This window comes from Lemur catta, chromosome 15 (genome assembly GCF_020740605.2).
Source record: "Lemur catta isolate mLemCat1 chromosome 15, mLemCat1.pri, whole genome shotgun sequence".
NCBI classification, from domain to species: Eukaryota; Metazoa; Chordata; class Mammalia; order Primates; family Lemuridae; genus Lemur; species Lemur catta.
The window spans coordinates 20,342,904-20,369,412 of record NC_059142.1 but is presented as its reverse complement, the minus strand read 5'-3'; the positions used below and the strand labels follow the sequence as shown (position 1 = coordinate 20,369,412).

Genomic DNA, 26,509 nt, shown 5'->3' with positions numbered 1-26,509 from the left:
GATTATAGTATATTTAAATCTATTATTTCTGATTTTATCCTAATCTTCATAGAAAATAAATTCTCAAGCAAACAAAAACGCTAGTACGTATTAGAGTCTGCCATTAACCTTGTAACAGTAAAAGATACTGCTTTGGTTTAAGTTTTAAAAATACGTAGAATTCAGATACAGATCTGTACCAGAATCTTAAAGTGAACATTTAACCATGCTTTTATACCACAAAATAATCAAAGTCTTAATTCTTATAACAACAAAATGCTATTGCAGCAACGATTTTTAAGCACCCGCTATCTTCAAAATGAATCCTGCATTATATATTTACTATCAAGAGACTATAGTTTCCACAACTTAATTTATTCAATAAACATATCACAATACTGTTGTTTTGAAAAGAGAGCCCAAAATATTAAAATATTTCAATCTAACAGGGAACATGTCCACATATTTATATGTGCAAAATCCTATCACTGTGCCCCACACACTGCAACAGAAGAGCTAAACAAAATATTAAATGTATTTCTGTAAATCACTTTACATATTTATAAAAGGTCCTGCTTTTTGGGTGAAAATCTTAATTTTTTTCCATAAAGAAAAAAAATCTCTTCAAAAGACAAATAATTGCCCATGCCTCCAGTTTGTTAGTTTTGTAAATTTGGGGTATTATCCTTGCAACTTTCTTAAAAGGAAACACACCAAAGATGATAGGAACAAAGTTAAACACTGCATGTTCTCATTCATATGTGGAAGCTAAAAAAAAAGTTTATCTCATAGAAGTAAAAAGTAGAATCGAGAGAGGTTGGGATGGGTAGGGAAAGTGGAGAATAGGGAGAGATTTGCTAAAGGATACAAAATTATAGCTAGATAGGAGAAATAAGTCTTAGCATTCTATACCACTGTGGAATAACTATAGTCAATATTCAAATAGCTAGAAGGATATTGCACATTCCCAATACATGCAAATAAATGTTTGAGATGAATATGCTAATTACCCTGATCTGATCACTATACATTTTATGTCTCAAAACATCAGGTACCCCATAAATAGATACAATTATTATATAAACTAAAAAGAAAGAAAAAAGTATCTAAAATATGGAAATAAGGCAAAAAGGTGACTGACTGCATGTCTTTTCAATATCATACTAGAATATTACCTAATAAACCTAACGATCATCTCCAAAAAAAAAAAAAAAAAAAGGGACTGATCTTCATAATCAATCACAAGTCATTTTGTAACTCAATACAAATTGAGATTATAAATGCTAAGGACAAGAAGAGAATGTGGAGATAATCAAGAAAAATCCAGATCAGTTGCTTTGAACTGAGTAAGAAGGAGAAGATAGGAATTGATAGAGAGGAAGGGGTCACCTGAGAGAGACAAGAGACATATGTTCAAAGTCATGGAGGGGCCAGGCGCGGTGGCTCACGCCTGTAATCCTAGCACTCTGGGAGGCCGAGGTGGGTGGATGGCTTGAGCTCAGGAGTTCGAGACCAGCCTGAGCAAGAGCGAGACCCCATCTCTACTAAAAATAGAAAGAAATTAGCTGGACAACTAAAAATATACATAGAAAAACAAATTAGCCGGCCACGGTAGCGCATGCCTGTAGTCCCAGCTACTCGGGAGGCTGACGCAGGAGGATCGCTTGAGCCCAGGAGTTTGAGGTTGCTGTGAGCTAGGCTGACGCCACGGCACTCTAGCCCGGGCAACAGAGTGAGACTCTGGCTCAAAAAAAAAAAAAAAAAAACAAAGTCATGGAGGGAGAACAGTTAGAGTACTTTGAAGTCTAGGGAATGTCAACAGACTTCATAAAATGGTAAGAAAGAAAAAACTATAAGCTTTTAAAATTAGAATTACTTGATGAAATTGGTATTTGAGGAAAACTGTTTCAACAACAGGCTCTCCACTATAGAATCTGTCACAGGTTACAGGGGGAAGAAAAAAACATTTATATCTTCACAAAAATAAATCCCACCTTTAAGGACTATGAGATCAGATTTTAATTATCATCTATTTAGGACTGGGAACAAATAAGAAGCTAAAGAAAAGCATACTTACCATGGTCAACTCATACATGACACAAAAACTATATGAAACCATAATTCCAGAAAAATACAGAAAAGGAGATAGGGTCACAAATAAGGGAAGTTTCTAAGGGAAAGAATCAAAAACTCAAATGAAAGTTAAAAGGTTACCTGTGCTCATCTATAAAATAAGACAAATGGTTATAACCAAAGTCCATAGAAAATTACTTCCCATACTTCAAAATATGCTGCTCCAAATTTTTACATCAAAAACAAAACAAAGCAAATTCTCCCCAAATCAGTAACCCAAATACTCACCATATTGTTAACATTCTTTAGGATAGTAGTGAGGCCACTTATAACCAAAGAAAACTTGTATTTGGAAATATTGATTAGACATTCCTTGTTGTGTTCAGTACTGACTTTGGTGTGTGTGTTCTGCTGTCCTGTTTTTATCGGAAGCTGAGGGGGAAAAAAACATGTTAAGTGCTTAGCCTTGACAGTAACTAAAAATAACTTTTTATTTCTCATTAAAAATCATGACATTTTGGGAAAATTTTACCAACCACGGTTACCTATATTTTTATCTCAACCTCCAATTTTGAATATATGACAGCATTTATAGCAAATCTTAAATTCTTTGAAAATTTTAATTTTTGTAGTTTTCTTCAGTGCAAAGGAAGAACCTACCTACAAAATTAAATTCTTTACCCAGCACCTTTATAAGACTGAATGACTCATAGAAAGTTATTTCCTTATAGTCAAAAATTATTTCAGAGGACGTCTGCAATAAAATGTATACAATCCTTTCTCTTATATTCACTGAACTCAAACATTAAAAGAACAGATTGAGAAAATCTATGCCCCAGATCTCTAGTTAATAATAGCAAATAACTGCCGATTGTTCCGAAATAAGAAAAAACTACCCTGGAACAAACACTGTAAGAATGACTCAAGATAACCACCCTCATAGCTACACAATTGAGGGAGAGTAACAGAATAGATAAATCCCATGGAAAAAGATATCCTTTGGGGACAGCACATTTACATTTCTCTGAGAATGAGTTAAGTTTCACTTGCTAGAATTTCATCTCCACTCTGTTCAAAAGCAGCAATCTGATTTAAAGCATCATGAAAAATATTTACTGTTTAATATTAGATCCAGCTAACTCTAACAGAGAACCCTAGTGAGGTTCCTTTGTCAAAGAAACAAACCTGAATCCAACTTTCTCATTTTGAAAATGGTACAACTAAACATCAAAAGAGACCAACCAAGTACATACCCAAGTTTGCTAAGTCAGTTAATAACAGATGGTTAATTTGATAGTAAAGAAATACTAAATAAAAGTGGTAGGTACATTTTTGGAAAGAGACCAAGTGCATTCCCAAGTATGTTAAGTCAGTTAATAACAGGTGATTAATATGATAGTAAAAAAATACTAAATAAAAGTGGGGAGCACATTTTTTAAGCTACAAAGGAGAGAGGAGAAGAGAAGCTACAGAATTATATAATGTTAATTATAAAGATTATGGAGGAAAAAAATATGAAGGGCCAAAACCAGGGACTTCAGAAGATGGCAGTAGCTGCAGTGCAGTTTGTGACTCTCCCCAAGGGCCCCATAAAATAGCAAAGAAACTAGAATTTCTCTAGTAAAACCACAAACTCATGGATATCTACATGAAAATGTATACAAGAAATTTCACCCCACCCCCCAAAAAATTGAAGCAAATGGGGACAAACCACTTACATTTACAGTACTGGTATGGCATAAGGATCTACTGCAAGAGAAAGGAGAGGAAAAGAAATGTCTAATGGGTGTGATGGATCATTTGACAAGAGGAGATCCCAAAATTGTATTGCGTCCTCAAAGAAAAGCACAACCACATGTGACCTTCTGGATCCTTGAATGCAGCCTTTTAACTGAATCCAAGTTTTGCACAACAAATCCTTTTAATGAACATATGTTCTGTGAAGTTTGGATGCAGTTGAGGGGCCACACTTGGGGATCCGGAGGGCCACATGTGGCCTTGAGGCTGCAGGTTCCCCACCCTGTAACAACAGAAGAAAAGTGGGCAAAGGAAAAAAAATCCAGATAAAAGATGAAAAAGAGGAAGAAGGGCAAGAGAACTATAAAAGAATGAGACTGCATACTTTTTTAATCTCATGGAAAAAAGTTTTGAACGGGCTCTAGAGTCATGAAGATACAAAGCTCTCCTGGCCTACATTTCCCTCCTACATATTTAGGAAAACTAATTTCACATAAAATGAGCAATGAAAAAGGACCGAGGTCAAATCATATGTAGAATTATTATTAAAATATAGGGAAAAAAAACAAGACAGAAAAACATCAGCATCTGACAACACAAAATGAAAGTGTGCCCAAAAAAGTCTATCAACAGATAAAAACTATAAATTATTATTTCAAAATGAGCCAAGAGAAATTAAGAAAATGATAAAGGATATGAAATAACATAAAATAGAATTACAAATACAAATCAGTTGATAGAACTCAGGAAAGAATTAGGGGGAAAAAAGAAAAATCATTTCAGAAATGAAGATTAACCAGAAGATGCACAAGAATGAATTAACACAGGAGACAATGCTTTAAGAGAAAAAGAAGGTAAAAAAAAAAAAAGAGGAAAGTTGTAATATAAAAAAGAAATGAAAAATGAGAATTTGCAATAAAATGACAAGGAAGATAGAAAAAGATCCAACATAAGCATAACAGGAGTCACCAAAGAAACAAACCAAATCAATGGAATGAGTATTAGAAACTAGAATTCAAAAAAACCTTACTGAAAAAAATTTTTTGAATTTAAAAAGAGTACCTGAAACTATATACTTAAAGGGCATACTATAAACATGGAAAAACTGACCCAGAATAACCAATATATTGTAGAAAAATTGAACTTGTATGAACAAGAAAAAAAAATCCTTTGCACGGCCAGGCAGAAAAAGAAAGTCACTTATATAAGAAACAAAAATTATCCTAGCACTCTGGGAGGCCGAGGTGGGAAGATCACCCGAGGTCAGGAGTTCGAGACGAGCCTGAGCAAGAGCGAGACCCCATCTCTACTAAAAATAGAAAGAAATGATCTGGACAGCTAAAAATATACAGAAAAAAAAATTAGCTGGGCATGGTGGCATATGTCTGTAGTCCCAGCTACTCGGAAAGCTGAGGCAGAAGGATTGCTTAAGCCCAGGAGTTTGAGGTTGCTGTGAGCTAGGCTGATCCCACAGCACTCTAGCCCAGGCAATAGAGCGAGACTCTGTCTCAAAAATAAATAAATAAATAAATAAATAAAATAAAAAATGAAATAGGCCGGGCGCGGTGGCTCACGCCTGTAATCCTAGCACTCTGGGAGGCCGAGGCGGGTGGATCACTCGAGGTCAGGAGTTGGAGACCAGCCTGAGCAAGAGCAAGACCCCATCTCTACTAAAAATAGAAAGAAATTAGTTGGCCAACTAAAAATATATATAGAAAAAATTAGCCGGGCATGGTGGCGCATGCCTGTAGTCCCAGCTACTCGGGAGGCTGAGGCAGTAGGATCGCTTAAGCCCAGGAGTTTGAGGTTGCTGTGAGCTAGGCTGATGCCACGGCACTCACTCTAGCCTGGGCAACAAAGTGAGACTCTGTCTCAAAAAAAAAAAAAAAAAAAAAAATAGACAGTCATCAGACTTTGACAAAACTTTGTATCAGAAGACAATGGAGTAACACAAGTTATACATATTCAAAGGAAGAAAATGTAAACTAAAGATTGTGTATATTCAGCCAAACTGGAGTTCCAAGCACAATCAGCCCTTCATATCTATGGGTTCTCCAGCTGTGCAACCAAGGAATTGCAGATCAATATCTGGAAAAAAAAGTGTGTCTGGACTGAACATATACAGACTTTTTTCCTTGTCATTATTCCCTAAACAATACAGTATAACAACTATTTACATAACATTTACTTTGTATTAGGTATTATAAGTAATCTAGAGATAATTTAAATTATATGGGGGGATTTGTATAGGTTATATGCAAATATCATGCCATTTCTATCAGGGACTTGGGTACCTGTAGATTCTCGTATCCATGAGAGGTCCTAGAACCAACTGGGACAGCTATATATAACGATGACGATCAAACTGTTCTTAACTGCAATAACCTAAGAAATATTGTTCCCTTGACCTTTTCCTTAGGGACCTACTAGAGAATATGCTTCAGATGACCAAAATGACTAGACAGACGTCCACATTAATAGGGATACTTAAATATATACAGCCGGCCATTGATTAACAACAGGGATACATTCTGAGAAATGCATCCTTAGGTGATTTCACTGTTGTGTAAACATCATAGAGTGTACTTATATAAACCTAGATGGTATAGCCTACTACACACCTAGGCCATGTGGTATAGCCTATTGCTCCTGGGCTACAAACCTGTGCAGCATGTTACCGTACTGAACAATGCAGGCAACTGTAACACAATGGTAACTACTGGTGTATCTAAACATAGAAAAGATAAAGATACAGTATTATAATACTATGGGACCACCACTGTATACAGTAGTCCATAATTAACTGAAGCATCATTATGTGACCCATGACGGTATTTACTAAAAGAACTGAGAAAGCATATTATGTAATCGCTATGTATACTTGATAGTATAGACACAATTATCTAAAATGGGGAGAGGGCAGTGAGAGCTTATAAAAAGTAGAATATGCTTCCTGATTGTCTTATGGTTATTAACTGAGAGTAAAAGAGTATTAGTTCATACCAAATGCTGGGAAAGAAGGAGATAAGGAAAGGAGGTTACTAGCTCATTTCAATATTGCTCACAGTAGAAAACCAATATATAATATCCCTCCCCCAAAAGAGAAGAAAATTTGAATACTATGTAAAGGAATCAATGTAATGGTAACCAACAGAACAAAAATACAAATTTCGCTGGTGTGTGTTGCATCAAGTGGTCTGGGAACCACTTTCCCAGAATCCCATTCACTGTATGGTTCTGGGTTAGAGTTGATCTAAAGCGTAATTTGTACAGGCTAAGTATCCCGAATCCAAAAATCTGAAATCCAAAATGTTTCAAAATCCAAACTTTTTGAGCACTGACATGACTCTCAAAGGAAACGCTTACTGGAGCATTTCAGGTTTCGTATTTTCAGATTAGGGATGATCAAATGGTAAGTATAATGCAAACATTCCCAAACCAAAAAAAAAAATCCAAAACACTTCTGGTTCCAAGCATTTTAGATAAGGGTTACTCAACCTATACAAGACTTGTTTGAAATGTGAAAGTGAAACAGCAGCCATTAGGTTGGTGCAAAAGTAATTGCGGTTTTAGAATTGTTGAAATTTGCCCTTTGATCCTGGAATATATTCTTAAATAAATGTGGTTATGTTATACATCATTTTAATGCACATTTCTCACTTTTGTTTTTTTGCTAATGACTTATTACTTGCTTTTATTTTATATTTTATTTTATACTATGGAAATGATGTTAGACAAAAAGCAAATTTGAGCAATTTTCTTATTCAAGTTCAAAATGGGTCGTAAAGCAGCTCTGCAGTGCCAACAGTATTTGGCCCAGGAACTGCTAACGAATGTACAGTGTAGTGGTGGTTCAAGGAGTTTTGCAAAGGAGAAGAGAGCCTTGAAGATGAGGACTGCAGTGGCTGGCCATCAGAAGTTGACAATGACCAATTGAGAGCAATCATCGAAGTTGATCCTCTTATAACTACACAAGAAGTTGCTGAAGAACTCAACATTGACCATCCTATGGTCATTCAGCATTTGAAGCAAACTAGAAAGGTGAAAAAGCTCAATAAGTGGGTGTGCCTCATAAGCTGACCAAAAGTCAAAAAAATCGTGGCTTTGAAGTGTCATCTTCTGTTATTGTACACAACAAAAAAAGAATTCTCCATCAGACTGTGACATGCCACAAAAAGTGGACTGTCTACAACAAACAGTGGTGACCAGCTCAGTGGCTGCACTGAGAGGAAGCTCCAAAGCACTTCTCAAAGCCAAACTTGCACCAAAAAAAGGTGACGGTCACTGTTCAGTGGTCTGCTGCAGGTCTGATCCACTGCAGCTTTCTCAATCCTAGCAAAACCATTACCTCTGAGAAGTATGTTCGGCAAATCAATGAGTTGCACTAAAAACTGCAACGCCTGCAGCCAGCGTTGGTCAACAGAAAGGGCCCAATTCTTCTCCATGACGACGCTCTGCTGCACGTCGCACAACCAACACTTCAAAAGTTGAACGAATTGGCCTACAAAGTTGTGTCTCATTTGCCATATTCACCTCATCTCTTGTCAACCACCACTTCTTCAAGCATCTGGACAACTTTTTGCAGGGAAAACGCTTCCACAACCAGCAGGATGCAGAAAATGCTTTCCAAGAGTTCATCGAATCCCAAAGTACGTATGGATTTTTATGCTACAGGAATGAACAAACTTATTTCTCGTTGGCAAAAACGTGTTGATTGTAATGGTTCCCATTTTGATTAATAAAGATGTGTATGGGCCTAGTTATTATGATTTAAAATTCATGGTCTGAAGCCGCAATTACTTTTGCACCAACCTAATATTATTCTCTGAAGGTTTCCACAATCAGATACAATGAGAGGCAGATATGCCCAGAGAGTTCCAACCTTCACTCTTTCTTCCACCCTTTGTCCAGCTCTTTCTTTTGACCATGATCACCTTACTGACCAACAGTGACCCAACATAGATGCTTGGCTGCAAATCTACAGAGCTTAATATGCCAAGAGCTTCCCAGAGGGCCCTTCTAAAGCTCCTGTTTCATAATCCTTTCGTGGTTGGACATACTGGCTTCTCAGATTTCCCTAAAAGCTCCAACTTGTCTGCCCATTGCCACTGATTTAGAGGATCTGGTTAGTGACATTCTCTGATCTTCCAACTCCTTCCAGATCTTCACCTCTCTAGTTCTCTCAAAATTGTATATAGTCTAATTTTTATAATAAATTCCTTATCCCATAATCTATTTCTCAGACTGAAACCTAACTGATACACAAACCTTTTTAAATACTAAAATATATGCTGAGAGAACAAATAACATAGATCACACTATGACACTTAAATAAAAGACTTGTATAAATATAAATGTAACATAAAAATGACAGAAATGAGTCCAAATTCATTCAACAATGGAATAATCTCTAGGATATATATTTAAGCTAAAAAAAAGTAGAGAAAAATATGTACATATGTTACCATTCATCTAAGGAGGGGGAAGAGATAGAAATATATATGTGTATCTTCTTATATTAAGAAATAACACAAAACTGGCCAGGTGCGGTGGCTCACACCTGTAATCCTAGCACTCTGGGAGGCCGAGGCAGGAGGATCGCTCAAGGTCAGGAGTTTGAGACCAGCCTGAGCAAGAGCAAGACCCCATCTCTACTAAAAAATAGAAAGAAATTATCTGGACAACTAAAAACATATAGAAAAAATTAGCCGGGCATGGTGGCGCATGCCTGTAGTCCCAGCTACTCGGGAGGCTGAGGCAGGAGGATTGCTTGAGCCCAAGAGTTTGAGGTTGCTGTGAGGTAGGTTGATGCCACGGCACTCTAGCCCAGGCAACAGAGTGAGACTCTGTCTCAGAAAAAAAAAAAAGAAAGAAAAAAATAATAACACGAAACAGCAGAAGGATGAAACATGAAAAAAGACTTTGTAGTGGTTAACCTTTAGGGCGTGAAGAGAAGGTAAAGGTGACAAGAACAGAATCTGTATTTCTTGTTTTTTTAGATTTCATTTTAGAACTATGTAACTTAAATGTCAAAATAATATTTTAAAAAGTAAATCTAAAATCAAAAATAAACAAATGAACTGAAATTTGTAACCATTTATTTATGGTATAATCACAAAGAGAAGAACTATTCTAAATGATTTCAAATTATATTAAGTTGACTGTATACTACTAGTGGAATATACTCTAGGGACAAAAAATTGAAGATAAATCTTGATCCTGTATATAGTGTGGGACCAAGGAAATGAATAATTATGTGGTATTTTAATTCTATCACTCCTAAATCCTAGTGTCATTAAAAACTAAGAATCTCAGCATGGAAGATAGAGGAATGGTAAAGTACAAATCCTGTAGTCTTGAGTTTGAATTGGAAGTATCTATATGAACTCAATGTATTTTATTTCATATTAAAGTATTTCTACCTCTGTCCAATGAAAATGCCCAGAAACAATGAATAATCCCATAGTAATAATGACTAATGACCAATCCCTTAAGTAATCCCCACCCAATTATAATCTTGAAATACCATTTCCCCAGTAAAAGGAATCAGGACTCCTTTTGCAAACAGCTGATTCTATTTTTGGAGCAAAAAGGTAAATGATGAGCCTGGAACATCTTATCATACCAGACAGAAACAGACTAGTAAGAATCAAGTCAAAAATACCTGAATTTTAAAAAGGCCCCCACTGGCCAAAAATATAATAATAATTTGAACACTGTTAAGGATAGCAATTTTAATTTATTAAAACATCAAATGGTTTAAATCCATACTACTGCTTCCATGTAAAACAGAGTAATTTATAGCAAAACAACTCCTCCCTCCCCCAACTTATTTTTTAACAAAAGAGGAAATATAAAAACCATCTGTCTGAAGAATTCAGAGAGCTACTGAAGGAATGAGGATTAGAGAGCCTAAGATTCCAAAAAGGGGTGAGCTATGGTGAGGTAAGGTGATCTTCTGCAGCTGCTTTTTCCCTGGGGCATTTGCAGAATCTGGACAGAAAGAGAGATTGAGAAATAAGGCTTTTCTAGGCAAAGTACCTCTATTGAGGGAAAGAGAAACCATCAGAGATTCTGGTGTTCATCGAGGGCTGGAATGACAAAACTGAAGACCTGAGGGGGTCTCAAATGCAGCAGTGGGTGTAAGCAGGTAAAAGGCTAAGCCAAAAACTTCTGAAAAGCAGAGCAGAGTATGAAAGCCTACAGCCTCAAGACAACAAAAGATTAGAGTTCAGAACCTGTTAGTGGAAGATGTTAGTAAATACACACAGTTCTTAGTTATAAGCCCTGGAGGGCTACATACTCTACAAACAGGAGCAAATGGAAATCTTATATGCTACTAATGGAAGTGTAAATCAGTAATTGCCTTGGAAACTGGCATTATCTGCTAAAACTGAACACACAGACAGCAATTTCACTAGATATATACCCAACAGAAATGTGTGTATGTTCACCAAAAGACATGTACAACAATGTTTACAGCAGCACTTTTTATAATTTCCAGAAACTGGAAACAATCTAAATGTCTATCAACAGCACAAATGGTTAAAAAAAAACCAAAACTAGTATATAAAAATTATACAGCAACGAGAATAAATAACTTAAAACTAAAAGCTGAATTTCACAAATAAAAGACTAACAGAAGTTTGAACAAAAGATACATTGCATTATTGTTACATAAATTTCCAAAACACGCTAAACTCATCCTATGATTTTAGAAGTTAGGATGGCAGGGATCCTTGAAAGGTAGTGACTGGAAGGAAACTCAAAGGAGAGGGGAACTTCTGGATTGCCACTATTGTTTTATTTCTTGATCTGGGTACTGGTTATACTGGTGTGTTTACTTCGTGAACATTTATTGAGCTGTGTATTTACAATTTGTAGACTTTTCCATACACATAAATCAACAGAAAGTGTGCTAAATATGTGTTCAAATCCAGGAGCTCATAATGATAATAAAAAACAAAAACAAATTGGTCACTTAGTAGATACAGAAGAATTGTGGTAGACTCTAAGGTGCTGCCCAGCTCCCCCTTCAAAGGAAGGGCTTTCCTTAACTACTGGGAGTGCTGTCAGCCCCTTCAGGGATTGCCTTGCCTGCAGAGAACAATACTGCTCAAGGTCACACTCTTTGAGGGGTAGCCCACACTCAATGAATGACTGATATGGCAATATAAAGACCTGGACATCTCAGCCCAATTCTGGGCAACTCAGAAGGGCCATTCTAGCTCCACAGCTCCCCATGGCAAGCTGATGCTAGAGGCCTGCCTGCACTACACCAGGAATTCTACACCTGCCCAATGCTCCTTGCTCCCAGGTGTTGATCCCAAAGGAACGCCTTAATAAATATCCTGCACTAGGCTTCCAGGGCAATAGCAGGTGCTAAGAAGGGATTTTACAGCTGGCAATGAAGGAGAAATAGTAACAACAGAACAATGGAATTCGAAGAATATTACTAAACTCTTTGAGCTCTGGAAAAAAAAAAGGTAAGAAAAAGCTGATTAACTGCCAATTGAAAGCTAAGTCTGAAAGCCAGAGTGCCTTCCTGAAAACATATAAATACAAAGAGGCTCTTTTCTCCTGCAGCAGGAGGGCAGAGAAACCTAAGAAAAGAACCAGCACTTATTCATTTATATATATACACATATTATGTGTTATATATAAGAGATAGATGGAGATATAGATCTATATCACCTATATGCTGGGCTTCTAAGAAGGTTGAACTCCCAAATAAGACAGGTCTGCTAAGCCAAGATCAGGGCTCTGGCTGGGAAAAAATAGGACTCTGACACATGGAATGAAAACATCCGGGTTCGGGCTTCCAAACATCTTATATACCCAGATTCCCCTGAACCCTCTGCCAACAATCAGTGCAGCTGGAAGAGAACCCTAAGCCGCAGATGAGATTGTGGCCCCAGCTGACATCTTGATTTCAGCCTGGTGAGAACCTGAACAGAGAACCCAACTAACCAATACTCAGACTCCCAATCCACAGAAACCTTGAGATAATAATTTTGTATTGTTTTAAGCCACTATGTTTGTGGTACTTTGTTACAAAGCAAATAGAAAACTAAAACAATTACCAAACCGGCATCTTTTATGTAAACTTCCCCCTGATCTTCAGCCGTATTAATATTATGCGTATTTGGCTCTATACATGGGTAGCTTGTAGGCACTTCAAGCTCAATGTTTCCAAAGCTTAATTCATAATCATCCTACCATGTTTCCTACCCTAGTTAATAGTACCACAATCTACCCAGTTTCCCACATTTTAGATCTGAGAGTCATTCTTTTTTTTTTAAATATGGAACGCTTCATGAATTTGCATGTCATCCTTGCATAGGGGCCATGCTAATATCTGTATCATTCCAAGTTTAGTATGTGTGCTGCCAAAGCCAGCACTGAGAGTCATTCTTGACACTTCCTTTATTCCCCTCTTCCTTCATCCCCCTTTAGTCAGATTAATAAAAATGAGAACAGGGCATGCACAAGTCAGCTCTACTCTTCTTTACTTGGGAATGGGCTTTGCTACTCAGTGCAAGAAGTTTCCTCTACTTCAACATGCTAAGAGTTGAACAGGGTCCTAGCTCTGCACTAGGGAGTGGCCAACACTGCCTGGACTGGGTGGGCAAGTCTGCCTTTTAGATTTAGTTAGTAAGCCCATTTGGGTCTTCAAGTTAGCACCGGGGGTGGGTGGGGGTGTGTGTGTGTGTGTATTTTATTTATTTATTTATGAATATATGCGTGTGTATATATATGATTTTTATTTTGGCCTCCATTTTTACTTTTATTTCTCAACTTGCTCAGAAGCCAGGCAGGGAAGAAAAGTGGTATTCAGACTCCCAGGCTCCTATTATAAATAGCACTAAAATCGATGAAGAAGAAAAAGTTTAACCACACACGATGGTGCATACCTGTAGTTCCAGTTACTCGGGAGGCTGAGGCAGGAGGATCACCTGAGCCCAAGAGTTCAAGGCTCCAGTGAGCTATGATCACGCCACTGCATTCTACCCTGGACAACACAGTAAGACTCTTGTCTCCCCTTTCCCCCAAAAAAGAAAAGAAAAAGCAAGATTAAGGAGTTCTAAAAGCAACCAAGAATATATCAGACATGGTGGTCAGGGAAAGCTCTCTGGAGATGTGACATCTGAGCAGAGATCTAAATGAAGCAAAAGAATGAGAAGACCATGCAAAGATCTGAAGAAGAGCATTCAAGGCAGTAGTTCCAAGTACCACAGATCTGAAACTGGAACGAGTATGGCAATTTAAAGCCTAGCAAGGAGGCCAACGTGACTAACCCAAAAGGAACGAAAGTGGAAAATGTAGGAGATGAGGTCAGGGATTCAAGAAGCAGGAGTCAGATCATGAAAATCCTTCCAGGCCATTTTAAGAGCTTTGAATTTATTTTGAGTTTGATGATATAGCAGATTATATTTTCCAAATAAAGTCACAGTATCGCTCATCTCACATGCTATTCTGCAATAAGACTTTGCCACGCCCTCATCAAGAAGTAGAATCTACATTTCTACCTCCTTGTATCTAGCAAGTCCAGTCACTATTCTGACCAATAAAATATGGCAGAAGACATACTATGCAGTTCCAGGCAAAACTCTTCATTGGTCTGACAGTTTTTATTTCCCTCCTTCTGGAAGCCAGCTGCCATGTAAAAATTGATATTGCTCTGAGACCACCATGCTGTGAGAAGCCCAGGCCGCATGCAAAGATTCTGAAGAATGAGATGCCATTGTGGAGTGTCAGGCCAAGAAGCACTGAGGTACCAGACATGTGACTGAAGAAGCCATATAGGAAGGGATTCTTCTGCCTCAGCCAACACCATATGGAACAGAGAACTGTCTAGGTGAACCTGTCATGAATTTCTGACCCAAAAAAATGGTGAGCAAAATTTGTTGTTTTTAGGCTACTAAGCTTATTATACAGCAATAGATAACCAAAACACGGCGGAAGAAGATTTTGAAAGGACTTAAACAAAGGAGTGACAATCTGATTTATGCTTTAAAAAGAACCCTCTTGCTAACTCTCTATGTTAGAAGACAGTCTAGGCAAGAAAGGATGGTAGCTTAAATTAAACTAATCAGAGTAGAGGAGAAGTAGTGAGATGTTATAATAGATTTGGAAAGGGAAACGCTTATTTAAAATGGTAAGCTGATTCAGAAGTTGATCTAGAAGAATAAATTTCTAAGAACACCTAAAGAAATTTTTGAAATTTTTGAAAAACAAGCACAAGAGGAGAACTGTATTATCAAGTACTGAAAATTACTATTAAAGCTCTTACAACAAAATCCGTACATCGTAAGTATAAAGTAAAAACTACAGTCACAGAACAGATATTAGTATTTACATAAAAATTTAATATGATAAAGGTAGTATTTCAAATGAGTGGTAAAAGAATGGATTAGTCAATAAAATGATGCCAGATCCACTGGCTATCCATCTAAAAAAAATAACTCACACCACATTTAAAAATATATGTATGATTAAGAACCTACTATAAAAAAAACAAAGCCATAAAACTATTAGGACAAATACTAAGCAATAATTTCATAATGTTGGAGTGGGAAAGACTTTCCTAAGCAAGACAAAAACATAGCAGCCATTAAAAAACAAAAACAAACAAAAAAACTGATATATTTGCTTACCAAAAAAAAAGTGTCAATTCTGAAAGAAAAATACACTGCTGACAAAGAAGCAAATAAGAATGTACAATAATAAGCTACCAAAAGGGTTCTATAACTAATAGATAAGGTTCTTACCTATTACTAAGACTATTTAATGGAAAAACTATTGAAGAAACATGAAGCAATTCACAGATGGTCAGTAAATACATGAAAATATGTTTATCTCACCAATAATTTTTAAAGTATTAATGTAAAATAAAATTAAACCATATTTGTACTCCATTTTTCGCCCAAAAAGTAATATTGGAACACCTATAAAGAAATAATTATGTCTGGAGTGGAGGGGGGAAAAAAAAACTTTCAACAAAATAAATAAAAAAGATCATCGTATTTGAGAGATAAGAATGAGATTTTTTTCTTCTATGAGTTTCTCCTCTTTTCAATTAGGATCCATTCCTTTCACAATTTGTGGGAAAAGTGAACTAAACTCTTTTTAAATATTTCATGCTACATTATAGAAATCTTTGGATATAATGAAGAAATGTAAGGGTCTAAATTGCATGAAAAAAAGTAATCACCTGTTAATCATGATCTCTATTAACAAACTATTAGCTACTTAATATACAAGATTTCAGCAAATAAGAGGATTTAACAAAAGAAGGCATAACATTAAGCAAAGCACTCTGCGAACAATGGATAATTTGTTTCTAGTTTCACTCAGAAAATTCTTAAAAAGGTCACGGCTAAAATTTTTGCCTCTGTGTACATTCTAACCAATTTCTAAAAGGCCCTTCAGACCATGACGGGGGTAGGGATTACATTAAAATTCACATAATGTAAGTTTTCATCTAAATGAAAGAAAAAGCAAAGAAAAAAATCATACTGGGGGAAAAGCATCTGGCATCAGCTCTAGATACTCTAAACCAGGAAAATGTATCAAATATTAATACTGGTTAGTAACACACTTCCCAAAGTGGATTCTGTACCATTAGTAACAGGACTCTTCATATATCAGCTAATTAACTTTAAATTTTTTAAAGTTTTATTTCCATTTTAATTGTGTGATTTAAAATACCTAATTAGTAATCAAACTTATGATTACAAAGATATTACTCCTTTGACAATGCTAAATAAAAAAAGGTAAGCCAATTTAAAGTTGTTAAGCTAAGTAAATGATATAGAATATGACTAAACTGATAATACATGAATGACTAAAATTAGGAAAACATTCTGAAATTTAATACTGAACTCATATTAATAAAATAGACATTAAGTAATTAACTGGTTTTCTTTTAATATGGATGCTAGAAAGACATTTGTGGCCAAGGAGACTAGCATGGAGCCAAACCAGTTTTGCCCAGAACTGAATTCCAGTATCACCCTTCCCTAAACACTTTTCAATTTCTTCCCTTCCTACTATCCTGAACTTACAGACTACCCAGTTTTTCATACATAGAAGCCCCTGAGTCACAAATAAAGAACCTATTTATACCCAATTCACAAATAAAGAACTTATTTACACCAATAGTCCTAACTATTACTGAAGTTCCACAAGCAAATTCCCAAATGCCCTTTCTAGATTCTCCAGATATCTACTCCTGAAGCAGGGGAAAATAAGTTTCTGTCAAACATAAACTTGGATCACATTATTCCCATAAAAAAGCTGGCTCTTCCTTTTTCCCCTCCTCTTCATTCTGTACAATCATTCAATACAAAAGCCATTAGGTGGAGCAGAGCAAGGTAGGCATCTGTGTGTTTATGAGAGGAGGGATGTAGGAGTCTGAGCAGTATAAGCAAGGCACTCATGTAGAGGAAATGGAGCATGAGCCAGATGAACAGTGTACTCACATCTGGCAGGCAGCCCAGCCAAGGGTGTCAGAGCATGAATGGGTTAAAGGAGAGACTACCCTGCAGAGGGCAGCCAGCCACAGGCTATTAGAGTTCAAGTACAGCAGAAAGGGTATCTATATGAGAGAGCAGACCATATAGGGTGTCAGAGCCCAAATCGGGTAAGCCCCCCATAAGGAGGATAGCCCCAACGGGGGTATCAAAGCCTGAGTGGGTGAGCAAGTAGAGCTTGAGTGAAAAAAAAAAAGAGAGAGAGACAAAACAGTGGGGCCCAGTGGGGTGTGAGACTGTGTTGGGCTTCTAAATGGTGGGAAGGTGGTGTCCCAGCACAGAGTATGAGTAGGGTGACGAGGATATCCACACAGGGAAGCAGCACTGGGTAGGGTGTCTGAGCCTGAGCAGGGTAAGGAGGATGTCCATGCTGGTGGGTAGAGGGAGCATAAGTGGGAGAACAAAGGGTATCAGAGCCCAAGCAGAGTGAGAAGGGCATCTGTGCTTGATACAACTTTCTGAGGTATCCCCAAGTTTAAAAGTACTAAGTATTTCATGAAAACGCTGCGCTATTATTTTCTAATAAATCTGAGAACTATAAAAAAAACAAAGAGGAGAAAATGGAGAGAGCAAAAAGAACAGAGTAGCAAAAATGTCAAACTAATAAGCTCAGAAATGTGGGAAATCTCAATGTACAACAAAATACAAATATTGACCAAGTACTGGTTCAATTAACCTACACTTCTAAATATAACTAATATACTGGGCTGGAAGTTGATCCCACTGATGAAGTGGAGGCAGCAAGCCTACAGGACAGCCCCAACAAGCATGCCTCCTGATACTCACACCTCCCACATTGAGCCAAGGTTGGTCACTGTAACTAAAAGAATAGAGCAGAAGTGGTGATGTGTCTCTTCCAAGATTAGATATAAAAGATTGAGGCTTTCATCTTGGACAGTCTTGTTCTCTCTCTCAGACCACCTGCTCTAGAGGAAGCCAACAGCCATGTCACAAGGATACTCAGGCAGGCTACAACGAAGTGGTACACATGGCAAAGAACTAAGTCCTCCTGCCAACAACTAGATAAGTGAACTTAGAAGCGCATCCTCCCGATCCCAATTCAAGCTTTCAGATGATTATAGCCCCAGCCAACAGTTTGACTGCAACCTCATAAGACCCTGCACCAGAGGCACCCAACTAAGCCACCTCTATATTCCTGAGCCACAGAAACTGTGAATAATAAATGTCTGTTGTTTTAAACTGCTAAGTTTTGAGGTAACTTGTTTTGCAGCAATAAATAACTAATATATTGTGAGTCCAAGTGCTGAAAAGTTAGAGAGCACCAATTACAGACCCTCCAAGAAAAGAAAAATAAGACTTTGTCCCAACAGATCCTTGCTGACTATAGAAAGTATGTACAAAAAGGATAATATTTAAATTCTAATCAAAAGGCCATATATAATTCCATTGAAGAAACACCATCAACATGATAGTAAGAAAAAAGGGAAGAGGAATTACTTCTTGTATCTGTAATCACATATCCTTCCCAGATGTCTCTAGGTTATCTGGAACTTCTAGTAAACACTTCAGATAAAAAAAAAAAAAAGACAGCATCTTCTGTGTTAGGCACTATGCTGGGTGCTAGAAACAGAACCGTGAAGAAGTTAAGCCTAATCTCTGCCCCAGTAATACCTTTTAAAAAAAAATTTTATCGTGTATACTTGGGGTTTATAGTATGATGTTATGGGACACATATATATAGCAAAATGGTTACTATAGTAAAGCAAATTAACATATCTATCAACTTTGTATGTATGTGACAAGCAGTTAAGTCTACTTATTTAACCAAAATCCCTAATAAATTTTATAAACTACAGTCCTCATGTAACACATTAGATATCTAGACTTGTTCATACTAGGATCAGCCACTTCGTATCCTTTGACCTACATCTACACATCCCCATTTCCTCCCTCCTCCCACCCACGGTAACCACTTTTATTCTCTATCTCTGTACATTTGAACTTTTTCTTTTTCAGATTCCCCATGTAAGTGAGATCGCACAATATTTTTCTTTTCGTGTCTGGCTTATTTCAGTTGGCATAATGTCCTCCAAGTCCACTTGTGTTGTGTGGCAAGTGGTAGAATATCCTTCTTTATTCCAGAGAATTCCTTAATTCCATTCCAGTATATAATCCATGTGATACTTCATTTTATATACATATACACCACAGTATTCATCCACCGTCAACAAACACTTAGGCTGTTTCCGTATTCTGGCTATTGTGAATAATGCTGCAATGAACATGGGTGTGCAGACATCTTTATGAGGTGAGTTATCTACTTTGTGTACATACACACAAGGCAGATTGCCCTAACAATACTTCTGAAACACCAAAATTTCTATGTAATAAGGGATTTAAGTAATAACCAATTCTACGGATATATTGTCTTATTGTACAGTTGACACAAAACTTTTGTCTTTATAAATTTATTACAAGGGGTCTCCTATTTGATCATCTAATGTAACGGTATCCCTATAAATAATAAAATTGCTAATTAATACTTATTGAGCACAAGTACCAGGCACTAAATACATTATACACATCATTTAATCCCATAGTTATCATTATCCCAATTAATCTCTCAGGCTCATTCTCTGCCACTCTCCTCTCATTGTCCTACCACTTGCCTTATTCATGTTTTCAGAGATGCCATCCTGAATCTCAGAGCAGGTGTCTCATACACGCTGTGGTGAGCTTTCTTGATCTCTCCCATATGGTTCTTATAACAATTATAATAACCAGATAATAAACTGTTTAATATCCATTGCTCATGCTAGAATGTAAGTTCTATGGGAGCAGGGAAGGTATCTTTCTTGTAATCTGTTTTATCCCCTGTGGTTAAAAGTTTTAAAAGGCAATTAATAAATGCCTGCTGAGTAAAAGAATGAGCTAGTGTGTTACACCACCCCTCCTAGTTCCCTTAACAACTACCTTTTTTATTACCTCATGCAATATGCCTCAAACTGTGGTCCAAGAACAACAGGTGGTCCCTGCCAGTCTACCAACTAGTCTACAGATAATTTGGTGATTTCAGAGGAAGAGAACAATCAACCACTACCTTCAACTACATTTTACAAATCTGAACTGCAAAATACAATCTCTATCAAAATACTAATGACATTCCTCACAAAAATAGAAAAAAGAAATCCTAATATTTATATGGAACCACAAAAGACCCCAAGCAGCCAAAGAAATTCTGAGCAAAAATAACAAAGCTGGAACCATCACACTACCTGACTTCAAAATGTATTACAAAGCTATAGTAACCAGGCCGGGCGCGGTGGCTCACGCCTGTAATCCCAGCACTATGGGAGGCCGAGGCGGGCAGATCATTTGAGCTCAGGAGTTCAAGACCAGCCTGAGCAATAGTGAGACCCCGTCTCTACTAAAAATAGAAAGAAATGATTTGGACAGCTAAAAATATATATAGAAAAAATTAGCCGGGCATGGTGGCTCATGCCTGTAGTCCCAGCTACTCAGGAGGCTGAGGCAGGAGGATCGCTTGAGCCCAGGAGTTTGAGGTTGCTGTGAGCAAGGCTGACGCCATGGCACTCACTCTAGCCCGGGCAACAGAATGAGACTGTCTCAAAAAAAAAAAAAAAAAAAAAGCTATAGTAACCAAAACAGCATGGTACTGGCATTAAAAAAAAAGACACACAGACCAATGGAAGAGAATAGAAAGCCCTGATATAAATTCGTGCATTTATAACCAACTCATCTTCAACAAAGATGCCAAGAACTTACAATGGGGAAAGAACAGTCTTCTCAATATATAGTGCTAGAAAAACTGGATAACTATATGCAGAAGAATGAAACTAGACCTCTATCTCCTACCATACAAAAAAAGTCAAATCAAAATGGATTAAAGACTTGAATTGAAGACCTGAAACTATGAAAGTACTAGAAGAAAACATTGGGGAAACACTCCAGGACGTTGGTATAAATGGCCAACAGGTATATGAAAAAACACATCATCAGTAACTCAAAATCACTAGTCATCAGAGAAATGAAAATCAAAACCACAATGCAGTATCATCTCACCCCAGTTAAAATGGCTTGTATCAAAATGGCTTGTATCAAAAAGACAGTAACATGCTGACAAGGATATGAAGAAAGGGGAACCCACATACACTACTGGTAATGTAATTTAGTACAGCCACTATGGAGAACAGTATGGAGGTTATTCAAAAAGCTAAAAATAGAACTCCCATATGATCCAGCAATTCCACTACTGGATATATATCCAAAAGAAAGGAAATCAATATATCAAAGAGATACCTGCACTCCCATGCTTATTGAAGCACTATTGACAATAGCCAAAGTATGGAATCAACCTAAGGGCCCATCAATGGATGAATGGATAAAGAAAATGTGTTATAAATACACAACAGAATATTATTCAGCCATAAAAAAGAATGAAATCCTTTGATTTGCAGCAAAATGGATGGAACTGGAGGCCATTATGGTAAGTGAAATAAGCTAAGCACAGAATGACAAATATTGCATATTCTTACTCATATGCAGAAGCTAAAAAAGTGGATATCATGAAGATAGAGAGTAGACTGGTAGTTACCAGAGGCCAGGAAGGAGTAGGGGAGGGGAGAAGTGAAGGCGGGAGTGAAAAAAAGAATATAAATCTATTTATTGCCACTGAACTGCACACTTAAAAATGGTTAAGATGGGGCCGGGCACGGTGGCTCACTCCTGTAATCCTAGCACTCTGGGAGGCTGAGGCAGGAGGATTGCTTGAGGTCAGCAGTTCTAGACCAGCCTGAGCAAGAGCAAAACACCATCTCTACTAAAAATTGAAAAATTAGCTGGACGTAGTGGCGCATGCCTGTAATCCCAGCTACTCGGGAGGCTGAGGCAGGAGAATCACTTGAGCCCAGGAGTTTGAGGTTGCTGTGAACTAGGCTGACACCACAACACAAGACTCCGTCTCAAAAAAAAAAAAAAAAAGAAAAAAAAATGGTTAAGATGATAAATTTAAGATGGTAAATGGTTAAGATGGTAAATAAGATACATGTGTATTTTACCTCCTTGAAAAATTTTTCAATGGTTAAGATGGTAAATTTTATATTATGCACATTTTACCAAAATAAAAATAAGATTAACAAGTCAGAAAAAAAGAATAACAGAATAAACTTAACGGAAAAAAATAAGAGCAAAATTAACAAAACAAAAACTAGACAATAAAATTAATGAAACTAACAAATGACATATATAAACAGAAAGATATAAGAAAAATAAAGGAAAAATAAATACTAGGAGTGAAACATACAACAGAACTTCAGTTCCCACAGAGATTAAACAGACAGATCATAAAAAAAAATCACGACCAACTTTTGAGTTGAAATGAACATTAGAAAAATATAATTTTCCAAAACTGATTCAAGAAAAAAAGAATCAGAATAGTCTGATGACAATTCAAAAAATGAAATCAGTGGTTTAAAAACTTCCCTCAAAGAAAATACTAAGCCCAGAGGGCTTTATGAGAGTCCTAACAAAGTTTAAGTCAATATAAAATCCCAGTATTACATAAACATGTAGAGAACATAAAAAGATAAACTCTCAATTGATTTTATAAGGCTAGAATAACCTTGATATGAAATCCAGACAGGGGCTGTAAGGAAAATTACAAATCAATAAATCTTACTCATAAACATAGATGCAAACACTCTAAACAAAATATCAGCAAATTTAATCTAGAAATCAACTTTTTAAAATCATACATTTCAATAAGAACAGCCCCAGGAATGCAAGGTTAATTTAATTATTAGAAATCAGAAATAATGCCATTTGTTATAAATAGATTAAAGAAAGAAAATTATATAATCACCTGAATGGAGGTTGAATGAGTATTTGATATAACCCAACATCACTTCTTGGCCTTTTGGCTAAGATCAAATGTGATATTACCCAACATCTACTTAGGAATTTTAAAATTTAGCAATCTAGAAGTAGAAGAGTACTTCCTTAATTTAATAAGGGCATTTATTTTTTTAAAAACTTATAGCAAACACTATATTTTGCAGTGAAATAATAAAAGCTTTCCTTTTAAGATAAAAAACAAAAGACAGATTTCCACAGCCATCACTGCTATTCAACACTGAAAAACTTTAATAGGTGCATAGAGGGGAAAAAAAGATTAATGATAAAGACACAAAACTGCAACTATTTGCAGATTATCCACTGTCTACATATATAATCCAAATGACTCTAGAGATATAAGTCAATAAAAGTGAGAAAATAAAAGTTACATTTCGATACACAATCAGAAAATATAATTTTTAAAAATACCATATAAAAATAACCAAAAAAATCCTAGCAAAAATTCTGACATTTGATGTGCAAGTTCTTTACATAAGTAGAAAACTTTAAAATTTAATTAGAATTAATTTTTAAAAGATAAATAGAAGACATAATACGTTCTTAAATAGGATGCCTCAATATCATAATGATGTCAAATTGATTCTCCCCCTAACTTGATCTAGAGACTCAATGTAATACCATTCAAAATCCAGTATCACTTCTCATGGAAATCAATAAGCTGATTCTAAAACTAATATGGAAAAGCATTATCATGAATTTTCCTGAAGAAAAGGTTGTCATACCTGTCATACCTGATATTAAGGACCTGATATTAAGGACTTGTCATACCTGATATTAAGATTTATTATAAAGCTACAGTAGTTAAGATAAATAATAAAATGGGTCACTGGCACTAGGACAGATGGCAGAACAGATAGCCCAGAAACTTGAGCCCATGCCTATAAGGAAACTTAATTTTCAACCAAGGAAGCATTACAGATCACAAGGGAAAAATAGACTAGTCAATAAATAGGCTGAAACAATCAGTTATCAGTTATCATGTGGAAAAAAATAAAAGTGGATCTTTACACAAAAGTCATTCCCTGTGGATTAGAGATTTAAATGTGAGAGTGTAAACTAAAAACCTTTTAGAAAACAATATAGAAGAGTTATCTTAATGACATCAGGAAAGACACAAAATTTTTTTAAAGAAACACAAATCATAAAAGACTGATAAATTCAGCTACATTAAAATCAAAAACTTCAACCATTAAAAGATAACAAAGATTTTCAAGACAGGCACTGGGGTTCACGCCTGTAATCCTAGCACTTTGGGTGGCCAAGACGGGAGGATCTCTTGAGGTCAGGAGTTTGAGACCAGCCTGAGCAAGATCAAGACTCCATCTCTACAAAAACAAAAATTAGCCAGGTGTGGCAGCACACTCCTGTAGTCCCAGCTACTCAAGAGACTGAGGCAGGAGGATCACTCAAGCCCAGGAGTTTGAGAATGCAGTGAGCCATGATGATGCCACTGCACTAGGGCGAAAGAGTGAGATTCTGTCTCAAAAAAGAAAAAAGATTTTTAAAAATCCAATTATAATATTTCCAACACATGTAAATATCAAGAATTAGATCCAAACCACATAAAAACTTCTATGATCAATCAGGAAAAGTTAAACAATCCAAACAGAAAAATGAACAAAAAATTATATATAGAGATATTTCACAGAATAACAAACACAAAGAGTCCACGGCCATACCACCCTGAATGCGCCTGATCTCGTCTGATCTCAGAAGCTAAGCAGGGTTGGGCCTGGTTAGTACTTGGATGGGAGAAACACAAACAGTCCGTGAACACCTGAAAAGAAGCTGAATCTCTCTGGTAGTCAAGGAAATACAAATTCAGATTACAATGAAATAACATTTCTTACCCACTAGTTAGATAAAAAATTTTAAAACAGACAACCCCAAGCACTGACAAAGACACAAAACAACCAGAACGCTTATATATTGCTGGTGGGAGTATCAAATGGTTCAAACACTCTGAAAAACAATTTGGCATTACCTAGTAAAGCTGAACAAGCCCATACCCCATCATTGAGCAATTCTGTTCCCAAACGTATACTCTAAATTCCTGCACATGCACAGGAGACATGGATAAGAATGTTCATAAGCAGCACTGTTAGTAACAGCAAAAAACTGGAAACAATCCAAATGTTCATCATTGATACAATAAATTGTGGTATACACAAATACTGAAATACTATATAGCAGTAAAACTGAATGAACTACATGCAACACCACAGAAGACAGTCAAAAAGAGGATGCTTACAAGAGAAATCATAATACTGACAGTATTATTCAATTAAAGATCAAAAACAAGTAAATAAATCAATAAATTGTTTAGGGAAACAAAGAAAAGCAAAGAAAATGTTTTTAATACAATTCAGGATAGTGGTAGGGGGAGCAATAACAAATGTGACTTGGGCCATAAAGGAGTTTCCAAGGCACTGGTAATGTTCTATTTCTTAGTCTGAATGTGGAGTAACAAGAGTTCTCTGTACTTTTTTTTAGAGATAGGGTCTCGCTCTGTTGTTCAGGCTGGACTGTAGTGGTGCGATACTAACTCACTGTAACCTCAAATTCCTGAGCACAAGTGATCCTTCTGCCTCAGCCTCCCAAGTAGCTGCGACCACAAGTATGTGCCATCAAGCCCAGCTAATTTTTCTATTTTTTGTAGAGACGGGGTCTCACTATGTTGTTCAGGCTGGTCTAGAACTCCTGACCTCAAGCCATCCTCCCACCTCAGCCTCCCAAAGTGCTAGGATTACAGGTGTGAGCCACCACATATTACTTTTTAAACTACGACCAGTACAAACATAATTCATATATTTTTTTTTTTTTTTTTGAGACAGAGTCTCACTCTGTTGCCTGGGCTAGAGTGCCGTGGCGTCAGCCTAGCTCACAGCAACCTCAAACTCCTGGGCTCGAGTAATCCTCCTGCCTCAGCCTCCCGAGTAGCTGGGACTACAGCCATGTACCACCATGCCTGGCTAATTTATATATATATATATATATATATATATATATATATATATATATATATATACATACATACATATACATACACACACACACACACATATATATGTGCGTGTGTTTTTAGCTGTCCATATAATTTCTTTTCTAATTTTTAGTAGAGACAGGGTCTTGCTCTTGCTCAGGCTGGTCTGGAACTCCAGAGCTCAGAAGATCCACCCGCCTCGGCCTCCCAGAGTACTAGGATTACAGGTGTGAGCCACCGCGCCTGGCCCATTTATTCTTTTTTTTTTTTTTTTTTTTTTTTTTTGAGACAGAGTCTCACTCTGTTG

The 26,509-nt window shown here is 36.7% G+C and overlaps 1 protein-coding gene and 1 non-coding gene across 3 annotated transcripts in view; both read right to left on the bottom strand.

Moving 5' to 3' along the window:
- NF1 (neurofibromin 1) overlaps window positions 1–26,509 on the bottom strand; it is a 248,794-nt gene that overhangs the window by 197,950 nt on the left and 24,335 nt on the right. For both annotated transcript variants that reach the window (XM_045525424.1, XM_045525425.1), the window contains exon 2: window positions 2,341–2,484. In XM_045525424.1, coding sequence (XP_045381380.1) covers window positions 2,341–2,484 — 144 coding nt within the window. The remainder of the gene's footprint in view (window positions 1–2,340; window positions 2,485–26,509) is intronic.
- On the bottom strand, window positions 13,088–13,191 carry LOC123621348. Its single transcript, XR_006729083.1, has one exon. It is a non-coding gene; the product is annotated as a U6 spliceosomal RNA (small nuclear RNA).